We start from the raw sequence: 21,500 nt of genomic DNA on the forward strand, positions 1-21,500 counted from the left end.
TAGTTTGAGATCTGGTTCACTTAGTCCACCTTCCTTCACATTTCTTTTCTTAATTCACTTGACATTTTTGACCTTTTCTTCTTCTTGATGAATATTGTTATTATTACTTTTCCTACTACTATAAAATAATTTTTTTGGTAATTTGATGGGTATGGCACCGAATAGTAAATTAGTTTAGGAAGGATTGTCATTTGTATTATATTGTCTCAGTCCACCCATGAGCAATTAATATTTGTCCAGTTGTTTAGATCTTATTCATTTGTGTGAAAAGTATTTTGTAATTGTTTTCATATGTTTGTCTTGCATTTGTCTTGGCAGGTAAACTGTCAGGTATTTTATATTATCTGAAATAATTTTAAATGGAATTTCTCTATCTCTTCCTGTAGGACTTTGCTGGTAGTATATAGAAATGCTGATGATTTGTGTGGGTCTATTTTATATCTTGAAACTTTGCTCAAGTTGTCAATTATTTCAGGTAGTTTAGTTGATTCTCTAGGATTCTCTAAGTATATCATCATATCATCCACAACAAGTGATAGTTTTGTTTCTTCATTGCTATTCCAATTTCTTCCCTTTCTTTTTCTTGTCTTACTACTATAGCCAGCATTTCTAGCACAATATTGAAAAGTAGTGGTGACAATGGGTATCCTTGCCTGACCCCTGCTCTTATTGGAAAGGCTTCTAGCTTATCCCCATTACAGATGATATTTTCTGATACTTTTAGTTAGTTACTGCTTATCATTTTAAGGAAAGCTCCATTTATTCCTATGCTTTCTAGTGTTTTTAATAGGAATCAGTGTTGTATTTTGTCAAAGCTTTTTCTGCATCTATTGATGAAATAATATGATTTTTGTTGTTTTTGTTATAGATATGGTCAATTGTGCTGATAGTTTTCCTAATATTGAAGCACCCCAGCATTCCTGAAATATATCTCACCTGGTTATAGTTTATGATCTTTGTGACATATTGCTGCAATCTCCTTGCTTGTAGTTTATTTAAAATTTTTGCATCAATATTCATCAGGAATATTGGTCTACAGTTTTTCTTCTCTGTTTTCACTCTTTTTTCACTCTGTTTTAGATATCAGCATCATATTTGTGTCATAAAAAGAAATTAGTAGGACTCCTTCTTTGACTATTTTTCCTAATAGTTTATATAGTATTGGGATTAATGTTTGGTAGATTTTACTTGTGAATCAATCTGGTCTGGGTGATATTTTTTCTTACAGATCTCATGTGTGATTTGTTCAATTTCTATTTCTAAGATAGAGTTATTTAAGCATTCTATTTCCTCTTCAGTTAATCTGTACAATTTACATTTTGTGTAAATATCCATTTCATTTAGATTGTCAGATGTAATGGTATATAACTGAGCAAAACAACTCCTACTAATTGATGGAATTTCCTCTTCATTGGTGGTAAATTCACCTTTCTCATTTTTGATGCTGATCATTTGGTTTTCCTCTTTCTTCTAAATCAAATCAACCACTGGTTTATCTGTTTTAAGATTTTTTTTTTCATAAGCCAGCTCTTAATTTTACTTATTAGTTCAATGTCTTTTTTACTTTCAATTTTATTAGTCTCTTCTTTGATTTTCAGGATTTTCAATTTAATGTTCAATTGGGAATTTTAATTTGTTCTTTTTCTAATTTTTTTAGTTGCATAACCAATTTATGGATCTGTTCTTTCTCTATTTTATTAATGTAAGCATTTAGGAATATAAAATTGCCCCTAAATACTGCTTTGCCTGCATTTCATAAATTTTGGCATGTTGTTTTATTGTTCTTCTCTTTAATGAAAGAATTGTTTCTATAATTTGTTCTTTGACCCACTCATTCTTTAGGATCCAATTAGTTTTTAATGTATATTTCATGGCCCTTTGCTGGATATAATCTTCATTGCATTATAGTATGAAAATGACGCATTTAATATTTCTACTTTTCTTTATTTGTTCATAAAGTTTTTATGCCCTGATACATGGTCAATTTCTCCAGAGGTCTATCTTACCTAACTTTTCAAAACTTCTCTTCATCTCCTTGCCTTCTTTCTTGCTTATTTTGTGGTTTGATTTATCTAGTTATAAAAGGAGAAAGTCGAGGTCCCCCACTATTATAGTTTTACTGTCTTTTTACACCTGTAGTATATGGAGTCTTCAGGGAGGACTAACTAACACCTCTGGTGTGAGGACTTGCCAAGAACTTTTCAGGGCTGCTCATCCACCTTTGGGGTCCATCTATTACCACACTCTTACCTGTGGCTCCAAGCATCCACACCTTGGTAAAACTATCTTGGCAGATCAGCTACGCCAGGTTGAGGGTAGTATTGACATGGCTTAATTGTCTATGGTACCTTTTAGCAAAATTTAGCTTCCTTGATTATCTCTTACCTAGGTCTATTTTCACTTCTGCTTTGTCTGAGATCATTATTGTAATCCCTGTTTCTTTTTTTAACCTCAGCTGAAGCATAAAAGCTAGATTCTCCTCTAGCCCCTTATTTTTACTCTCTATGTAAATATTTCAAGTGTATTTCTTGTAAACAACATATGTTTATATTCTGATTTTTAATCCATTCTGCTACATGCTTGTTTTATGGGTGAGTTAATCCCATTCACATTCATAGTCATGCTACTAACTGTATATTTCTCCTCATCCTATTTTTCACTGTTGAGTATTCTCTTTTTATCCTGTCCCTCTTCAAATGTCTGTTTTGTTGATCACCACTGCCTCCCTTAATCTACCCTCCTTTCTATCAGTCTCCTTCCCCTTTGCAACATCTCTTGAGTAATACCCCCTTCTCTCCTCTGATACGACAACCACCAAGGTATGGGCTCTCATCTCTGTTAGTCTGGACTATTGCAATAGCCTGCTTGGTCTGCATGCACAAGTCTCTCCCCATTCCAGTCAATTCTCCATACAGTGATTTTCCTTTAAGTGCAGGTTCCACCATATCACACACCCTCATACCCATACCCAATAAACTCCAATGGCTCTCTAACACCTCTAAGATCAAATATAAAATCCTATTTAGTATTCAAAGCCCATCACCTAGCCCCTCCTACTATTCCATTCTTCCAGCAGTTCACACTCTGCCACAGTGACACTGGCCCCTTCCTTGTTGCTCAAACAAGACACCTCATCTCCCAACTCCAAGCATTTTCACTGGCTGTTCCCCACTGCTGGAATGTTCTTTTTCCTCATCTCTGCCTACTGCTGGCTTCCTCCAAGTCCTAGCTAAAATCTTACCTTATACAGCAAGTCTTTCCCAACCCCTCTTAATTCTAATGCCCTCCCTCTGTTGATCACTTCTAATTTATCCTCCCTTGTGGCCTGTTTGTACAATGTTTTTTGCATTTTAGCTCCCCCATTAGACTGTGAGGTCCCTGAGGGCACGGACTCTTATTCCTTTTTCTGTGCTGTTAATGTGAATCCGCATGAAGATTTCATGAATATCAGTTTACTAAATGTGTATTTTATCTGAATTTAGATTTAGAAGCTACTTTCAACCTATGGAAAAAAAGGAATCAATCCACTGTCATGGAATTTCTTCTCCTGGGACTTTCCAGTCAACCAGAGCATCAGCAACTCATCTTTGTGTTATTTCTGTTGATGTATTTGATCACAGCTCTAGGGAACCTTCTCATCATCCTGGGCATTGTTACAGACTCTCACCTCCACGTTCCCATGTCCTTTTTCCTTAGCAACTTGTCCTTTGTGGATATCTGTTTCACCTCAACCACAGTTCCCAAGATGTTAGCGAATCATGTTACAGGAAGTAAGACTATATCTTTTGGAGGGTGCCTGACACAAATGTACTTTTTTGTTGTATTTACGGACATGGACAATTTCCTTCTGGCTGTGATGGCCTATGACTGATTTGTGGCTATATGTCATCCCTTATGCCATGCTACAAAGATGACCCATCAGGTCTGTATCCTTCTGACTGATGGATCCTGGATTGTTGCTAATCTGAATGCACTGTTGCACACTCTCCTAATGGCTCATCTCACTTTCTGTAACAATAATGTCATCCCACACTTTTTCTGTGATGTGTCTCCTCTCATGAAGCTTTCCTGTTCTGATCCTTCACTCAATGAAATGGTCATTTTTACAGAAGGAGGGCTGGTAATGATCACCCCATTCATCTGTATTTTGGCCTCTTACATCCATATTGCCTCTGCTGTCCTGAGAATTCCCTCCATGAAGGGAAAATGGAAAGCCTTTTCCACCCGTGGGTCCCACCTTGCTGTGGTCTCCCTCTTCTATGGAACCATTGTTGCTGTGTATTTTAGTCCCTCCTCCACTCACTCAGTAAAGAAAGATACAGCAGCAACTGTGATGTATGCAGTGGTGACTCCCATGTTGGATCCCTTCAGCTATAGCTTGAGGAATCAAGACATGAAAAAGGCCCTGACAAACATGGTTGGCAGTAAAAATCCCTGCTTGATGCTTTCATCAGAGGTTCCACAGACCGTGACTTAGACTGGGATTGCGCCTGGGTTTTCATTAATATAGAGAATTCCCAGATAAGTAAACTGCCTCTACTCATGTAGGTTAGCATCTTCTCTGCAGTTTAATCTTAGAATGTTCCCTAGGACATCGAAAGGTTAAGTGACTTATCCACGGTCATACAACCAGTATGTGTCCAAGGCAGGACTTGAATCCATATGTTCCCAGGGCTCAGGCCAGACCTCTGCTCACTATGCTATAGCTGTCTCTTCCAGAGTCCATAGAAAACTAATAACAACTCACATTTATGTCATGTGTTAAGATTTCAAAGCTCTTTCCTCAGAACATCTCTCTGGGAGGTGAGTCAATGTAAGGTTGGGGTTCTTTTATCCTGGTTTCTGATTTCTTCAGTATGGGAATTGCCTGGTGCAGAAATCCCTACACTTATGTAGGTTCTGAAACATCAGCAATTTATAGTCTTAGAAGAGTTGGGCAGGGTTGTAAGAGGTAAGGGAATTTCCCAGAGCCATGCTGCTACTGTATTTCAGCAGGAGAATTTGCACCCTGGTCTTCTAGACCCAAGAATAGCTCTCTCTTCACATCTCCATGCTGCCTGTTGGGCGTTATTATCACTACTTTACAGACGATGAAAAGGAGACTTTGAAGTTAAGCAGCTTATACATGAGTACATAGCTCTTAATTATCTAAGGTGAGATTTGAACCTAGTTCTCCTGAATTCCCATCCAGGATTTTACCCACTATGCCATGCTGCCAGAAAAGCTAGTTGTGCCAATGAAGGCAACTGTTCTGTATGAGACATTACCCTTCCTGCATCATCTCTAACCCAGATGGAAGGGACTCTTGTGGTCTCTCCAAGGATGCGTGCTTTCTGTGTATAGATGTGGGGAGGGACACTTAATAATGAATTCTTATCCCCAAAACTTAAGTCTTTACATTTGTTGAGCACAAAGTTACTATAACCATTTGCTGCTGTAAATTGTATGTCTACTTTGTATCTCCTTTTTCTTTAAAGGAAGCTTTACGTAATATAGAGTTATGTTTTCACATATAAACTTTTCTGTTCCACTTTGTATATGGAAATAGTTTGGTTTTCCTTTTTTTGGTGTTGGTTAAATTTGGAATTTTTACAAAATTTTAATTTGAAAAATCTTGTCCCCATTTCATAATGAGGAATCAGACACAGGGAGGCTAAGTGACTTCCCCAGGGTCACATGGTAGCTAGCATCTGAAGTAAGATTGGAACTCAAGTCACCCAGACTCCAAGTCCAGCACTCTGTCCACTGTGTCACCTAGCACCATCAATAGAAAGAGTCAGGAAACCTGGTCTTTGGTGCCAGCTTTGCTGCTGAGGGTTTGCATGGCCTTGGATGAATTGGTTTTCCATCTCTTGATCTGAGTTGTACCATCTGTAAAATGGAGAGGCTGAATTAGATGATCATCAAGGTGCATTCTAGTTCCAGGGATCTATTTTCAGTGTTCCAAGGCATCTTTCAGTTCTGACATTCTTTGACTCTGCTTTATACTCTGATTTGAGTTTTATCAGAAGAAAGAACCCATAGGAATAATTTTTTTTTAAAGTATCACCTAGTTTTAGTATTTAAGTTTATAATATGTTTCTTTTTTCTTTTCTTATTGTGTCTTTAAGTTTTAGTATTCAAGTTTAAAATAAATTAATTTTTTTTAAAGTATCAGCTGGACAAAGAAAGAAATAAGACAGTTCCCTCAGGTTTAAGAAAGAGGGTGTTGATCTTGGATGAAAATTGGCAATGACCACGACTTCTCTTTTTTTTTTTCAATTTTACTCTGAACTTAAGAAATAAAACAAGCATTTCCAAAACATAGTAGAACAGGAGAAAATAAAGATGATTTCACATGAAAAGGCAAATCTATTACGTACAACTTGTTATTCCTTTGAAATATATAATAAAGGTATCACGTACCTTTCTTTTTTCCTCCTTCAGCTTCACATAGGATGCAGTGGAAAGACTGTGGCTCTGGACTCAAAGGACCAGAATTTGGATCTCAGTCCTGACCTTAGGCAAGTCACAGTTTTCTGGGCTTCAGTTTCTCACTCTCAAAAAATGAATGGGTTGAACTAGGTGTATCACTAGGTGACCTCTAAGGCACTCTAGCTCTCAAACTCTAGGAATCTGTGAAGCAGCCTGTGCCATGAGATTAAGGGAAGTGACTACAGCTGGATGGCAAACTGCTCAACAGCCCTATTTTGCACCTTGACTTATATTCCCCATTCCACTGAATCACAAAATTCCTGAATTGGAAGTGTTACAGGAATTTTTTTGTTTCCTTTTATTATTTGGGACTCAGGGCTATTCCTCCCGCAATTTTTGGTTACTTAAAAGTCTGTTTTAATTTCAACTTCACCTAAACAAAAGCTGTCCCCTGGCATGTAAAAATGTTACTTAATCCTTAAGTATTCTCTAGATGAGAAGCCAGTGGAAGAATTTCAACTGTCTCTGACTCGTTGGCAACATGTAAATTCAGTTCAGTAGTTTTCAGTCTTGTGACCCAACTTGGGTTTGTGTGGGGATTTTTTGGCAAAGATATGCCAAAGTTCTTTACCATTTCCTTCTCCAGCTCATTTTACTGAGGAGCAAACTGAGGCAAACAGAGTTATGTGACTTGCCACTATCTGAAGCCAGATTTGAACTCAGGAAGATGAGTCTTCCTGCCTCCAGGCTGGGCAGTCTATCCATTGTGGGACCAAGCTGTCCCCAAGATGTAAATCCTTCTTTTCAGTCAGTCTGTGAATCTTCTAAATGTCTTTAATCTGTAACCTGACTTAGTTTACCAACAGAGTTTGTTTCCTTAGATGAGCTTGAGATTATGGCTCTTTTTAACTGTTTGTTCAACTTTTTATGACATTGAAGGACTATGGACCTATCTTGTCTTTTAACTTTTATGGCGTAAGAGGAATGTTCAAGATTGCAATATATAAAAAAATTATTTCTCCATCACTCTGATATAATTTTGCCCATAAAAAGCCTTTTCAAAATCCTCATGAGAGTTCAAGTTTTCTCTGAGGCCTGACCCTATACTTGAGCATAATAAGAAAACCTAGGTTTTTGGCTCCATAATTTCTGTGTTGTGGCAAATATATATGTGAGAGCAGTGACCTACTGCATGAACTAAGAGCAGATAGTTCTTCCATAAGAGGAGGCACCTCAGTGGTCATCTAGGTCAGCCCACATCTGAAAAAGAATCATCTTTTTAATCTTCTCCATAAGTTTTAACCAACCTTTGCCAAAAGACTCCTATGAAGAGGGACCTACTACCTTTGAAGCCAGTCCACTTAACTTTTGGAAAACTTTGTTAGAAAGTTTTTCCTGATTATAAGGCTAAATTTGCCTGTTATTTCAGGAACTCTCCCCCCTTCTATACCTTCTTTTTCTCCTTTAGTCCCAGATCCCAAAGAGATTGAATTAAATTGAGATGAAACAAAATTAAAATTAATACAGTACACTGACTTTATACACATATGTCTAGGTTCCCCAAATAGATTTTAAACTCCTTAAAGACAGAGACTATAAATTATAAATATATTTTTTATCCTTTCCCTTCCTCGAAAGCAAAAATCAAACTTTTTTTGTATCTTCCTGCTTCCCCGCCAAGCTCACTCACCATCTTAGTCTCTAGCCTCTAGACATTTGTCCAAATATGTAACAAAAAAGTATAGATGAATGACTTCTTTCACTTTGACCCTCTTTAACTGTGGGTAATTTTAGTAAACTAGAAAAATTCTAAAAATGAATGAGTAAAAAAAATAAAATAAAAACTGAATAAATTCATGTGATCTTTTGTATTACAAGGAGGAAAATACAAATTCCAGACTAAGGGAGGGTCAGGTATAATAACAAGCACAAAAGACAACTATGAATATAAATGTCTCTTCTCCACCCACATTAGCCTTCAACTTCCCCCTCACCTCCACCCAGCACCACCACCAGGAAGAAATTGTTGATTCAGAACAGAGAACTAGCAGTTTACCTAGACAGCCAGATTGTGACAGGTAAGGCTCCAGTATCTCTCACCTCATTACCCAACACCTTTCCTCCCTTGGGGCTTTGAGCAGGTGATACACAAAATGGGTCTTTTCACAAAATAAAATTATAGGGTTAATAAAGAGTCAGTCAGTCAACACGTATGTAGTAAGTACTTACAATTTTCTAGGCATAGGGGTAAGTGATGTGGATACAACTCAGAGTGAAAACATTCCCTGCCTACGAGGAATTCATATTTTAATGGGGGAGGCAACCTGAGTATAACTAGATACATAACAAGAAATGTTCAGCATAGATTTAAGATAATCTTCCTTAGGGCAACTAGGTGGCACAGTGGAGACAATGCTGGATCTCTAGGCAGATAAACTTGAGTCCAAATCTAGCCTTAGATACTTAGTAGCTGTGTGAATCTAGACAAGTTCTTCCATTTCCTTACCTGTAAAATGGGTGTAAAAGTAGGACCTATCTCCCTGGATTGCCACAGAATAAAATGATACACCGTTGGTAAAGCACTTTGAAAACCTTGAAACACTATACAAATGCAAGCTGTTGTTATTTGAGAAGAGAAAGCAGGGTGGGACCAGGAAAGGCCTGCATTAGAAGGAAGAACTTAAACCAGGTGTCCAAGGAAGACAAGAAAACAAAGAGAGGACAGCATATTCTAGGCAAAAGCAGGGGTGGGAGATGGAATTTGAGGAATGGCAAGGAGGCCAGTATAGGTAAAGCATAGAGTTCTGAGAAGACTGGAAAGCTGGAAGAAGCTAGAAAGCTTTAAATGCCAAATAGAGGAATTTACATTTGATTCTGGTGGTAATAGGAAACCCCTGGAGTTCAGTGAAGGGGGAGGGGCAAGGTCAAACACACACTTTAGAAAAATTACCTTGGCTCCAGGGGAGAGATAAAGCAAAGCAACCAATTGGAAAGCTATTAAAATAGCCCAGGAAAGAACTGATGAAGACCTGATCAAGGTTCATGGCTACATGAGGAGAGAGAAGTGGAACTATGTGAGAGGTAGGCAGAAAGGACAAGACTTGACAATAGATTGGATATACAAGGTAAGAGTGAAGCACTGAAGATGACACTGAGGTTGGGAGTCTAGGTGACTAGGAAGAGGGTGAAGTCCTCAATAGTAATTGAAAATTTAGGAAGGAGAAAGTGTTTCTGGGCAAAGATAAGAAGTTCTGTTTTTGAAATATTAAATTTCAAATATCAATCAATTTGAGATGTCCAAGAGGCAGTTGGTAACGATTATAGCTCAAGAGAGAAACTACAGGTGGATATATAGATGTGGTAAACATCTGTCGAGAGATCCTAACTAGACCCAGGAATCCAAATGAGAATGCCAAGTGAGACAGTTTGGAGCTAAAAGAGAAGAGGAAATGGGACAGTTTTGGAGAATACCCACATGACATGGAGGAAAAAGTAGCCAATAACACTGAAAAGGAATGATCAGAAACCTAGGAGAGAAACAGGAGAAAGCAGGGTCATGGAAAAAGGAGCTTCCGGGATGAGGCGATGACGGCGATGATGCCGAGAATAAGCCGTTACTGCTGTTGTTATAGCTGACATTAACAGGAAACACTAGGCACCGGGCGCCATACTAAGTATTTACAATTGTCGCCTCATCTGGTCCCCCCAACAACTCTGGGGGGTAGGAGCTGTTATTATCCTCATTTTATAGACAAGGAAACAGAGGCAAATAACCAAAGTCCAGCAATAACAAAAATGATCTTGCTCTTCAAAGTAGCAACGGTAATATTGACTTGATTATCAATCACTATGAAAAAGGGGAAGGCAGAGGCAGCTATGTGGACCTGAGTTTAATTTAGCCTCAGACACTTACTACCTGTGTGACCCTGGGCAAGTCACTTAACCTATTTTCTTCAATTTCCTCATGTGTAAAATGGAGGTAATGATAGCATCTACCTCTCAGGTTTGCTATGATGAAATATTTGTGAAGCGCTCTGCAAACCTTAGGAAATTACATAAATGCTGGCTCTTCTATGATCGTTACATGTGGCAGTGGGAATAGTCAGCCCCTATTCCTGCCTGATAGCAAAGGCAGGAAACAGTCAGGTGGGGCTGGCTATAGAAGGGTCAGGCACCTTTGTAGTAGCACTCAGTTAACAAGCACTATTAAGTACTTACTATGTGTCAGGTACCATGCTAGGTGCTAGGGATACAAATGTAAAAAAATTAAACACCATCAGCCAGGTTAGCTTTGTCCCATAACTCACTCCTGGGTTCGCTTCCTCTCCAGCTCCCCCAACTTCATTACCTTGAGTTGCTCTCCTTGATTTGACTCCTAGGCCACGGTACCTTCCCCCATGATAAGCTCATCACCCAAAATCTTATCATTATGGAGATTCCTTTTATAGAGCTAACATCTTTTATTATCACTGCTTGATTTCAACTCAGTGAAAATCATGTCCCCTTGCTGGGTACCATCTAGTGTCCTCCTCCTCTCTTCCTCCCCCTTCTACCTCTTTATCTCTTTCTCTCCTCCACATTTTTCAGCTTCGTTTAGTGTGTTGTCTTCCCCCACTAGATTATAAACTCTTTGAGGGTAGAGACTGTCTTTATTTTCCTTCTTTGTATCTCCATCACCCAGTGCCAGGAACTAGGTAGGCACTTAATAAATGTTTATTGACTATTGAATAGATTACAAGCCCCAGAGAAAAAGGATCTGGGATGGGCCTTTATCTCTGGATTGTTGACCCATGTGGGATGGCAGGACAAGGGTGGAGTAGGGGGGACAGGGTTTCCCAGATCCTGTATGTACTTTTGCATCTTATTTTTTATCCTATGCCCTGGCTCATAGTTTGTTTTTTGGCTTGGACCTGTGATTTCATTTGGTTTAGGGAACTTTCTATGTGGAAAGGACTTCCCTCTTAGAAACTAGGAAGCATGTCGTTAGGGGATTCTAATATGGAGAGTCACATTCTCTTTGGGGCTATCTTGATCAACCAAAAAGTGTATGATCAACCAGCTGGAGAATGGACGATTCCTAAGAAGTTGTGGCTAGTTCCCAGTTACACAGGCTATGTATGTCAGAGGCAAGACTTGAACCCAAGTGTTCCTGATTCTGTGGCCAGTCCTCTGCTCTATCATACCCAGAGAAAAATTTCAGAGGGACTTCAAGAACCAATGAGTCTAACACATTCTGCAATATGCCTGACAAATAGGCACCTACTTTGCTTGAAGATCCCTGTCCCTCAGGGTGGGAAGAAAGAACCTTATGTTAAAGAGTAGAGGCTCAACTTAGGTCTTCTGACTGCAAGTCTGGTGCCCATCCTAATATGACACACAACATATTGCTTCTCTATGAATGCTAAATCAAAAATGTACAGGTCTCAACATTCAGAGTCAGGGCAAGAGAACGGGCTAGCCTGGTGGAGGGATAGATTCTGGGATCCAAGACTAGAGGATGTCAACACAAGTGGAGATGATTCGGTTCATTTACTCGGCCTGTTTTCTCCAAGTAGGAAAGACAAAATAATTCCAAATCCCAGGAAGGGGTGAAAAAAAGCACAAACTAGACTTCCAAATCCAATCGAAGTAATTAGTAAAGGCATAGATAACATTTTTTTCAAGTCTGAAAGTGGCACAGAGAGTGATAACTAAGGGGCCTGATGCTATTGAGTGCTAAAATCTCGATGCAAAGATGGGACTCAGACTGGAGTTGACTTTGTTGGCATTCCCCAACCCCCAAAGAGTGTAACACTGCAGATCACAGTGGTGACACTTATTAATCATTTATAAATGAACAGTCTTATTGCTAGTTCTTATTTTATATCATGTTAATTTCTAAATATATCTTTCTTGTTCCTCAGCCCATCAAGCCATCAAGTTCTATTTTAGCAAAGAACAATGATAGTGATGATAACACTAAAACAAAATCCTCATGGTAACACTTTTCACGACAACAAAGAATTAGAAGCAAAGTAGATGTCCGAGATGAATCCTTGTCATTCTGAGTTGTAGGCTGCCAAAGTGAAAACTCTCTTCTTAATCACCACTCCCTGATCCCTTAGAGCCATCCGTGTAAGCCCCGTCCCTTTAATGTCCCTGTCCTTTTCTTCTTTACCCTTCTCCACAGGTGCCTTTGGAACTCCAGTTCTATTGTTAACAAACTACCTTTCATATTAGACCCATGCCCACCCCCCACCCCGGGGTGCCCCTAGCAGACTGTTTAATTTTTTTATATACATAGTGTCTGCCATAATATGCAATTCATCATTCAACTGAAACTGCTGTCTCCAAAATTACCGATCTCTTTTTTTCCAAAAAGGTTTTATTACAAGCTACATGACAAGTGCTAGAGACAACATGGAAGTACTAACAATGCCTAGTATTAGTGACAATAAATAACTAGTATTGTTTCCATGCAAAATACATTTCTATATTAGCCATGTTGCAAAGATAAAACAAGAAAAATAAAGTGTAAAATAGTATTTTCTATCATGAGTCCTTTGGAATCGTCCTGGAGCATTGCATTAATGAGAGTAGCTAAATCTTTCACAGTTGCCCATTGTTACAGTATTGCTGTTACTATGTACGATGTTCTGCTTCTACTCACTTTCCGTGCATCAGTTCATCCATGTCTTCCGAGTTTTTCTGAAACTATCCCCCTCATAATTTCTTAAAGCACCATACCAACGAACTCTTGAGCATCCAATCTAATGGACTTTTCTCAACTCTCATCCTTCTTGACTTACCTTCACATTTAATACTGTCAATTACCCTCTTCCCCTTGATAATTTTCTTCTCTCTAGGTTTTTGGGTTACTTCTCACATCTGCTTCTTGTCCTACCAGTCTGACCATTCCTTCTCAGCCTCCCTTGCAGGATCTTCATCAATATCATGACAAAATCACGAGTATTCCTTCAAGGCTCTCCTGGATCGCCTCTTCCATGTGCTATCTTACCTATTGATTTCATCAGCTACCACGGATTCAATTATCATCTTTATGTTGATGATTTTCCGCTCTAACTTTTCTTCTAACTTCCAGTCTTGCATATGTGCCTCTTGTATATCTTGAATTGGATGTCCTATAGACATCTTAAACTCAACATGTTTGAAACTAACTTTCTTCTCCCAGCCAAACATTCCCCTCTTCCTAATTTTCCTAATACCATTAAGGGAACCACTATTCTCCCAGTCACCCATCCTTGACTCCTCTCTCTCTTTTTCCCTCTCTGTCTCTTTCTTCCCTGCCCCCACCCCCCTCTCATCCAGTTTGTTGCCAAGTTTGGTCAATTCTACCTTTGCAACTTCTCTCCTCTTAAACCACCCTCTCCCTGGTGCTGGTCATCCCTTCACACCCAGACTACCGCCATAAATCGCTCTGTTGGTCTCCTTACCTCAAGCCTCATTCCATTCCAGTCCATTGTCCATTCAGTTGTCAAACTGATCTTCCTAAAGTGCAAGTCTGACCACATCAACCCCCTAGTCAATAAACTCCAGCAGTTCCCTCTCACCTCAAACAAAATCCTCTGTTTGGCTTTTAAAGCCCTTCATAACCTAGCACCTTCTTACCTTCCCAGTTTTCTTATGCCTTCTTGTTGCTGTTCAGTCATGTCCGACTCTGTGTGACCCTGTGGACCATGGGATTTTCTTGGCAAAGATACTGGAATGGTTTGCCATTTCCTTCTCAGGTGGATTAAGTCAAACAGAAGTTAAGTGACTTGCCTAGGGTCACACAGCCAGATTTAAACTCAAGTATTGCCAACTCTAGGCCCAGCATTTCATCTCCTGAGCCTCATTATACCTAGCTCATTATAGTTAACTCTTATACCTTACTCTCCTCCATATAGTCTGTGATCCAGGGACATGCTTCTTGTCAATCAGTAGTGTCTGACTTCATGACCCCATCCATGGGATCTTCTTGGCAAAGATACTAGAGTGCTTTGCCAATTCATTTCCTAGTGCATCCCCATTTTACAGTTGAGGAACTCAGGAAAATAGTGACTTGTCCAGGGTCACATAGCCAGTAAGTGTCTAAGGCAAGATTTGAACTCAGGTCTCCCTGATTCCAAGCCTAATGCTCTATCCACTGTACCCCCTAGCTGCTGTAGGACTTGCACCTCCTTGCTATTCCTCACATAAAACACTCTATCTCCCTACTCCAGACATTTTCACTGGCTGTCCCCCATGCTTGGAATTCTCTCCCTCCCCCTCTCTGTTGCTTGACTTCTCTGGCTTCTTTTGAGTCTCAGTTAAAGTCCCATCTTTCTGCAAAAAGCCTTACGTGCTACCCCTTAAGGCTAGTGCCTCCCCTCTGAGAGAATCTCTAAGTTATCCTTAATACATCTTGTTTCTACATAGTTGTTTGCGTGTTATCTCCCCTTTAGACTGCGAACTAGTAGAGAGTAGGGACTTCTTTTAAACATTTCCTTGTATTCCCAGTGCTTGGCACAGTGCCTGGAACATCCTGGGCACTTTATAAATGCTTGCTGACTGACTGACTCAGGAAATGCTTGATGAATCTAGTTGAAATCAATCATGCAAATAAAATGGGGGCTCTGAAAAAGGAAAGAATATTTTCATTTGGGAAGAGGACCAATGGCTTTTTAGAGAATGGATGCCTAAGGTGGAGGATGAAGCCTGTTTAGAATTTCAAATATGAGACAGTAAATGGGGAATCTAATTTACTACTTTATGAGTCTTCAAAAGCCAAAGATTTTTGTATTTCCCCATTCTTCAACCCACTCTCTAACCTTATGGTGTCCTGGGACTGTGAAAACTGAAAGAAAATTGGACCACTGCTTAATCCAGGATGGTTCCGGAGATATTCCCTAGGTCCCGGAAGTAGGGACCTTGTTATGTGAAGAGTAATTTTCACCTACTAATTCTCTATATACACTCTGGGAATTTGATGAAATTATAGATTTTTCAAAATACCGAAGTAATTTATAAGGAGGGAGAAAAGCACATGTGGGAAGAGGAGGAGAAAAAAAGAAAGGTAAGGAGACTTAGTGGGGGAAGGGGAAAGGTGTGGAGGAGGAGAGAATGAAGATGGAAAGGGAGATAGGAGAAAAGGAGAAGGAGAATAGGAGAATAATAGGAGGGAGCAAAAATGCCTTCATATCCTTCCAGCCTCAAGCCACCAGCTGATCCTACCTTAATCATTCCAAAACCTCTTCCAGGGAGCAAACCAAGCCACTCATCTCAAGGTGTGAGACTGGAGAACTTCATGTAGTCTCAGTCCTTTCCATAAGAGGATCTGAGCCTGAGAGGCGCCAGCGTATAATAATCTCTTCTTTGTACAGAGATGTTTCTTTGTTATCTGCGACATTAGACCACAAGCTCCTTGAGAGGGGGAACTTTTTTTTTTTGCCTTTCTTTGTATCCCTGCCACTTAGAGTGCCTAGCACACAGCAGTCACTTAATAAAAACTGTTGACCTGATTCGACTCGTTTCCTGGCTCTTTCTCCAGGAATCCGAACCAAATGGGAGAGGGGGAAGGGGAGAGGGGGGAGGGGAGGGACAATGCGCAAGACCCTGAGCCAACCTCCTAAGGTCCAACCCCTAGCGCCTCTCAGCCCAGGATTTAAATTTTCCCGCGGGTCACCGCCACCTCCTTTCTCTGCGGTTTCTTTGGAATCTCGGATCCTAGGTGAGCCTGGGGCAAGAAAGAAAGATTTAGGGTGAAAGTGAAAGGGAGGGAGGCTGTTCTGGGAAAATTGGAATGGGGCGAGTGTGTGTGTGTGCGCGCGTGTGTAGCTGTGTCTGTGTTGTGGAGAGAAGGAAGGGAGATAGTGTGTGAGTGCGACTGAAGGGAGAATCCCCGGCTGCCCAAAACCTTCCAGGGTGTGTGCGTGTGTGTGCGCGTGTGTGTCTGTGTGTGTCTGTGTTCTGGAGCGAAAGAAGAGAGATGAGTGTGTGTGGGTGAGTGAAGGGAGAATCCCCGGCTGCCCAAAGCCTTCCAGGGTGTGTGCGTGTGTGTGTGTGTGTGTCTGTGTCTGTGTTCTGGAGCGAAAGAAGAGGTGAGTGTGTGTGGGTGAGTGAAGGGAGAATCCCCGGCTGCCCAAAGCCTTCCAGGGTGTGTGTTTGTGTGTGCGTGTGTGCGCGTGTGTGTCTGTGTGTGTCTGTGTCTGTGTTCTGGAGCGAAAGAAGAGAGATGAGTGTGTGTGGGTGAGTGAAGGGAGAATCCCCGGCTGCCCAAAGCCTTCCAGGGTGTGTGTCTGTGTCTGTGTTCTGGAGCGAAAGAAGAGGTGAGTGTGTGTGGGTGAGTGAAGGGAGAATCCCCGGCTGCCCAAAGCCTTCCCGGACCTGTGGGAAGACAGAAGATGAGCTCTTCCCAAACTCCGCCTAGAAGAGGGGCAAAGCCACCATTTCCCGGTTCCTTGCCGGGGCTTGAGACCACCCCATTGCTTTCCGACCACTACAATCCTTCTCTTTGCCGGTTGGGGAGCTCGTGGTCTGGCCACTTACTTAGAGCCGGATCCCATGCTGCCCGTATCACCTCCGCCCAGGTCAGCTCATTAAGCCTCCCAGGATCCGTGGAGGAGGAAGCCTCTGCCAAAGGTGGTCAGTGTTAGCCCCCTCTGACTACCTGTTCCCGCTAAGGACTCCACCCTCCCCACCCCTGCTCTGGTTCGGCTTCAGCAGAGCCCCAAGATCCAAATCGGCCTGACTGGGAAAACTGGAGCAGAGGGCGCGGGGGAGCAGGGCAGATCCTGGGTTTGGGTAAAGCGGCCGGATGCAGAGAACAAGGGTTTTCGTGGATACAGGAAGACTGAGTACTCGGGGGTAGGGCCCTCCTGAGCGGTCTAAATCGGGGTCGCGGGACACCCATGCCTTCCTCACTCTCTCCTCGCTCCTCAGGTCACGCCAGACTAATTAGGAAGATCGAAGATGAGCTGGGCCTTCCTGACGAGGTTGCTGGAGGCTGTGACCCAGCACTCCACTCTGGTGGGGAAGCTCTGGCTGTCCGTGCTGGTGGTGTTCCGCCTGGTGCTGCTGGCCGTGGGCGGGGAGGCCATTTACCGGGACGAGCTAAGTGGCTTCTCCTGCAACACAGGACAGCCAGGCTGCCAAAACGTCTGCTACGACGCCTTCGCACCCCTCTCCCACGTACGCTTCTGGGTGTTCCAGATCATCCTGGTCACTGCGCCCACCGTCTTCTACCTGGGCTATGCCGTGCACCACCTGTCCCGGCGCCAGACGGCCCAGAAGCAAGAGGAGGAAGAGAGGGAGCCCATGATCGAAGAGAAACCCAAGAAGTTCCCTGAGGATGGAGCCCACGATGGTCGCAGGAGGATCCGCAGGGACGGGCTCCTGGGGGCTTATGTTGGGCAGTTGCTGATTCGATCTGCCTTAGAGGTGGCCTTCCTGGTGGGCCAGTACCTGCTCTATGGCCTGGAAGTGCCTCCCTCCTACATCTGCCAGCGCAGCCCTTGCCCCCACACCGTGGACTGCTTTGTGTCTCGACCCACGGAGAAGACCATCTTCCTGCTGGTCATGTATGCAGTCAGTGGCCTCTGCCTCCTGCTCAACCTGATTGAGTTGCTGCACCTGGGCCTGGGAAGCTTGAAGAAGGGTAAAGGCGGCCCTGCCCCACCTCCCCGTTCCAAGGGTCTCCAGCTGGAACAAATGCAGAAACAGCTGCATCTGGTCCAGAGGCAAATGGACATGGCATTGCATCTGGGCACACCTGCCTATTCAAGCCAGTCTCCATCCTATGGCATATATGCACAGCAAAACCTGCACAATCAAGCCCAGAAAGAGGCTCCATTCTCTAAGACGGGTATGTTTGGGGTAAATGAAATCCCAATTTCTATTGCATTATTATCCCACCTTGTCTCCCTTGGTTCTTCCTTAATAATCTTAATTTTTTTCTCATTTTTGGCCTTTTATTCCTAGCTCCACCTATTCCTTTGTCCCTGAATGGAGTTTTGCAGGCATTGGGAGTCCCAGAATCTTACTGAGAACCTATGTAACTTTCAGTAAATCACTTCACTTCAGGACCTCAGTTTCCTCCTGTAAATAAGAAGAATGTATTAATGATTTCTAAAGTTTCTTCTAGCTCTTAATTTCATGATCTTTTTCAGGGTTAATGATGCTGATTTCTCCCTTTGCAGATCTGTGAAAACTGGATTTACTATTGTTTACAGACTTCTATCTGAACTGGATTTTGGGAAGACAAAAGAACACACGTCTGGAAGAGGAAACCTGGAAATACATCTAAAGGAAATGGTGTTTTCTCTAGTACTTTATATTTTAATTAGCTATTTCGTGAGTGTGATCATAGGTGGTCCTTTCTATACTTCCCCAGAACTTGAAACCAGTCACAATCCAAGGCCCACCTTTCCCTCAAACACCACCAAATAACTTAATGAGATAAATGGGCTATCTAGGATAATGGACCTGGAAATAATCCTGAGAATTGGGCCCACAATAGTCACAGAAGAATCAGCAGGGCTGGACTGGGGGGGAGGGGTTGATTTGGGGCAGTTACTGGTGCTGTCTTAGAGATCTTCTGCAACTTGTCCTGTAATTGAATGTCTTTTGGTACTTGAGCCTGTAAGTTTTGTGGGCCAATAAATAGCTGTTTGTATCAAATACTGTGCCTTGCCTTTGTTTTGGGCAAGAGGGATGTGAGTTGAAAAAAAATCACAGAATTCTAACTTACCTTGGAACTCCAGAGGTTCCATGGAGCCCGCAAGGGTTTTTAGAACCCAATTCAAAGTCCATATCATTCTCAGCCTGGATTTTGAGCGATTTTGTTCTGGTTTAGGACTGAGAGCCCTTCCTTTCCATAAAAAGAACCACGGGCCCTGTATCCAAACAGACCTGAGAGAGTAGGAGGCTTTGAGATTATAAGTGCTCTAAACACCAGGCATGATGTTCCCACTTGTTCCCAGGTCATCCAGTATGCTGGTCCTACAGAGACTGAGAACTGCATACTTAGAAAGCAAATGCCAACCTCATTAGAAAAATGAAGGAGGAAGGCTCTGGTCATATTGCACAGGATAAGGCAGATGCTCCATCTAAGGAAAAGGTTAATATAATGCTTTTACAAATATTATCACGTTTAATCCTCATAACAACTGTGCCCGATGGGGGCTATTATCTCCATTTTATGGTCAAAGAAATTGAGGCAAACCAAGGTTAAGTGACTTGCCCAGGGTCACACAGCTAGTGTCTGAGGTAAGCTTTGAACTTGTGTCTTCCTAACTCCAGTCCCAGAAATCTCCACTGTAGTACCAGCTGCCTGAGTTTTGTGCCAACTTAATAAAATGCCTTTCATTCATTCTAACCCCCATACTTTTTGCTGATTCTGAATACAGTACAAGTTCTAGAGATACACTCCAGTTATGGGGCTTTGCCTCTCACTACTAAAATTTAGAAGATTAGGACTTGCACACACATCCTTTGGCAGCATAGAAATAATGGCCTAGTACCTAGTTGGGAAGATTAATTAGTTAAAATAGGGATCTATCAGCAGGCAGGTTGTCCTGCCCCAGATAAGACACTATTCTCCCTGCTCATTTCCTGGGGCATAACCCTCCAGAGCCATATTCTTGCTATGAACTTCATGTCATCAGTCCTTAGCCATACCTATGAGGTAAAATTTGTCTTGTGTTAAGACTTCTAGTTCTCCTTGCTTATTACCCCTGTTTTATGTGTAGTCGTCTGAGACGAAGGTTTTATTACTGATTCCTTTCTTAGATTTTGTCTCCTGGGAATTCCTGGGTATCTCTGCTGCTAGTCTTCCTATGTTATATCTCTACTGTATGCCTTCTAGCCTAGTGGATACACATTTTCTCTTTTTGATTCCATTTCAGTTTGAAGCCCTCATAATTAGATGTGTGAGACTTCAGACCAATATATTCTTATCAGCACACAGTCCTCCCCTGGACAAGAGCATGGCATTCCTATATTTTAAGCTTGGTCAAGAAATCCACATTCCGTTCTCAGGCACTATCTTTTTCACCGGGCATTCAATGGACATGAATAAGTAGAAAAAAGTCAAGAGAAGGGCAATCTAGATGGCGAAAGTCTGAGTCATGAACATCAGCTGAAGGAACACATTATCTTGCAGAAGAGAAGTCTCAGGAAAGACATGCCAATGGTCCTCAAGTATTTGAAAGACTGGTTAAACATTTATAGTTTGACTCTCGTAGGCAGTAGAAGTTGCAAAGATGTAAATTTAGTTGGTATGAGGAAAAATTCATAAGAAGTAGAGCTTTCCCCTTAATAGTATTTTTTCTGGCTATAGGTAAAGAAAGTTTTCAATATCATTTTTATAAGATTTTGAGTTCGAAAACCTTTTTCTCCCTCCCTCTGCTTCCAAGAGTGCAAGCAATCTGATATAGATTATATTCATATTATTTAGCTATTATACAATCATGTTATCCATAAGAACTAGAGCTTTCCCAAGTTTGGATTAGCTGGAGGGCTAAGGTAAGGAGAGGAAGGGTAGTGGACTCCTTTCCCTTATTGGAGAACTTTTAACAAAAGTCAGGTGGTGATTTTAGTGTTATATAGAGGAAACATTTTCAGATTGGACTAAATGGCTGTTGACATCCCTTGCAACTCTGAAACTCTCAGTTTCTGTAATTGTCAAGTTTGCTTTTGTCTTCTGAACCCTTTGTTTGACCACAGTGATGAAAACACTACCAATTCCCCAAAGCTTTCGATTTCTAGCTTCAGTTTCTTCATAATCTGCCTTCTGCCTTGTGGAAGTATTTCTACGTACATAATTCACCAGAATGTAAGGTAGTCATTCAGCTTGAGTAGTCAGGAAGTTTCTCTGTCCAGTTTACAAGACCTAGGAAACTAGCTAAATTCAATTAAATTTATTAATGAATATTTAAAAGTATTAATCATTGGGGCAGAACCAAGATGGCAGAAAAAAGGCAGCAACTGAGCTCTCACTAAAACCCTCTGAACACTTTTTAATGACATAAAATAATTCCTGTAAAAGCAGAACCCACAAAAGGACAGGATGAAATAATTTTCCAGCCGAAAACAACTTAGAAGGTTAGCAGGAAAAGTCTGTCACACCT

At 41.4% G+C, this 21,500-nt stretch overlaps 2 protein-coding genes across 2 annotated transcripts; both read left to right on the plus strand.

Moving 5' to 3' along the window:
- The first annotated feature begins 639 nt into the window (after positions 1–639).
- Positions 640–4,477, plus strand: LOC118831116 (olfactory receptor 1361). The gene is given in 2 exon segments (XM_036738273.1): positions 640–643; positions 3,483–4,477. Coding segments are annotated over 2 exon segments (999 nt in total).
- A 12,866-nt stretch (positions 4,478–17,343) lies between these two features.
- Positions 17,344–18,416, plus strand: LOC118831118 (gap junction gamma-1 protein-like). The gene is made up of 2 exons (XM_036738275.1): positions 17,344–18,235; positions 18,352–18,416. The coding sequence occupies exons 1-2, from the start codon at positions 17,344–17,346 to the stop codon at positions 18,414–18,416; spliced, it is 957 nt and encodes a 318-aa protein (XP_036594170.1).
- The last annotated feature ends 3,084 nt before the right edge of the window (positions 18,417–21,500 follow it).

Source organism: Trichosurus vulpecula, chromosome 9, assembly GCF_011100635.1.
Source record: "Trichosurus vulpecula isolate mTriVul1 chromosome 9, mTriVul1.pri, whole genome shotgun sequence".
NCBI classification, from domain to species: Eukaryota; Metazoa; Chordata; class Mammalia; order Diprotodontia; family Phalangeridae; genus Trichosurus; species Trichosurus vulpecula.

Excerpts from the sequence above, each read along its gene's own strand:
- LOC118831118 (XM_036738275.1), top strand. The coding sequence starts at position 17,344 with ATGAGCTGGGCCTTCCTGACGAGGTTGCTGGAGGCTGTGACCCAGCAC. Across the intron at positions 18,236-18,351 it reads GGCTCCATTCTCTAAGACGG|CTCCACCTATTCCTTTGTCC; the intron begins GTATGTTTGGGG and ends TTTTATTCCTAG.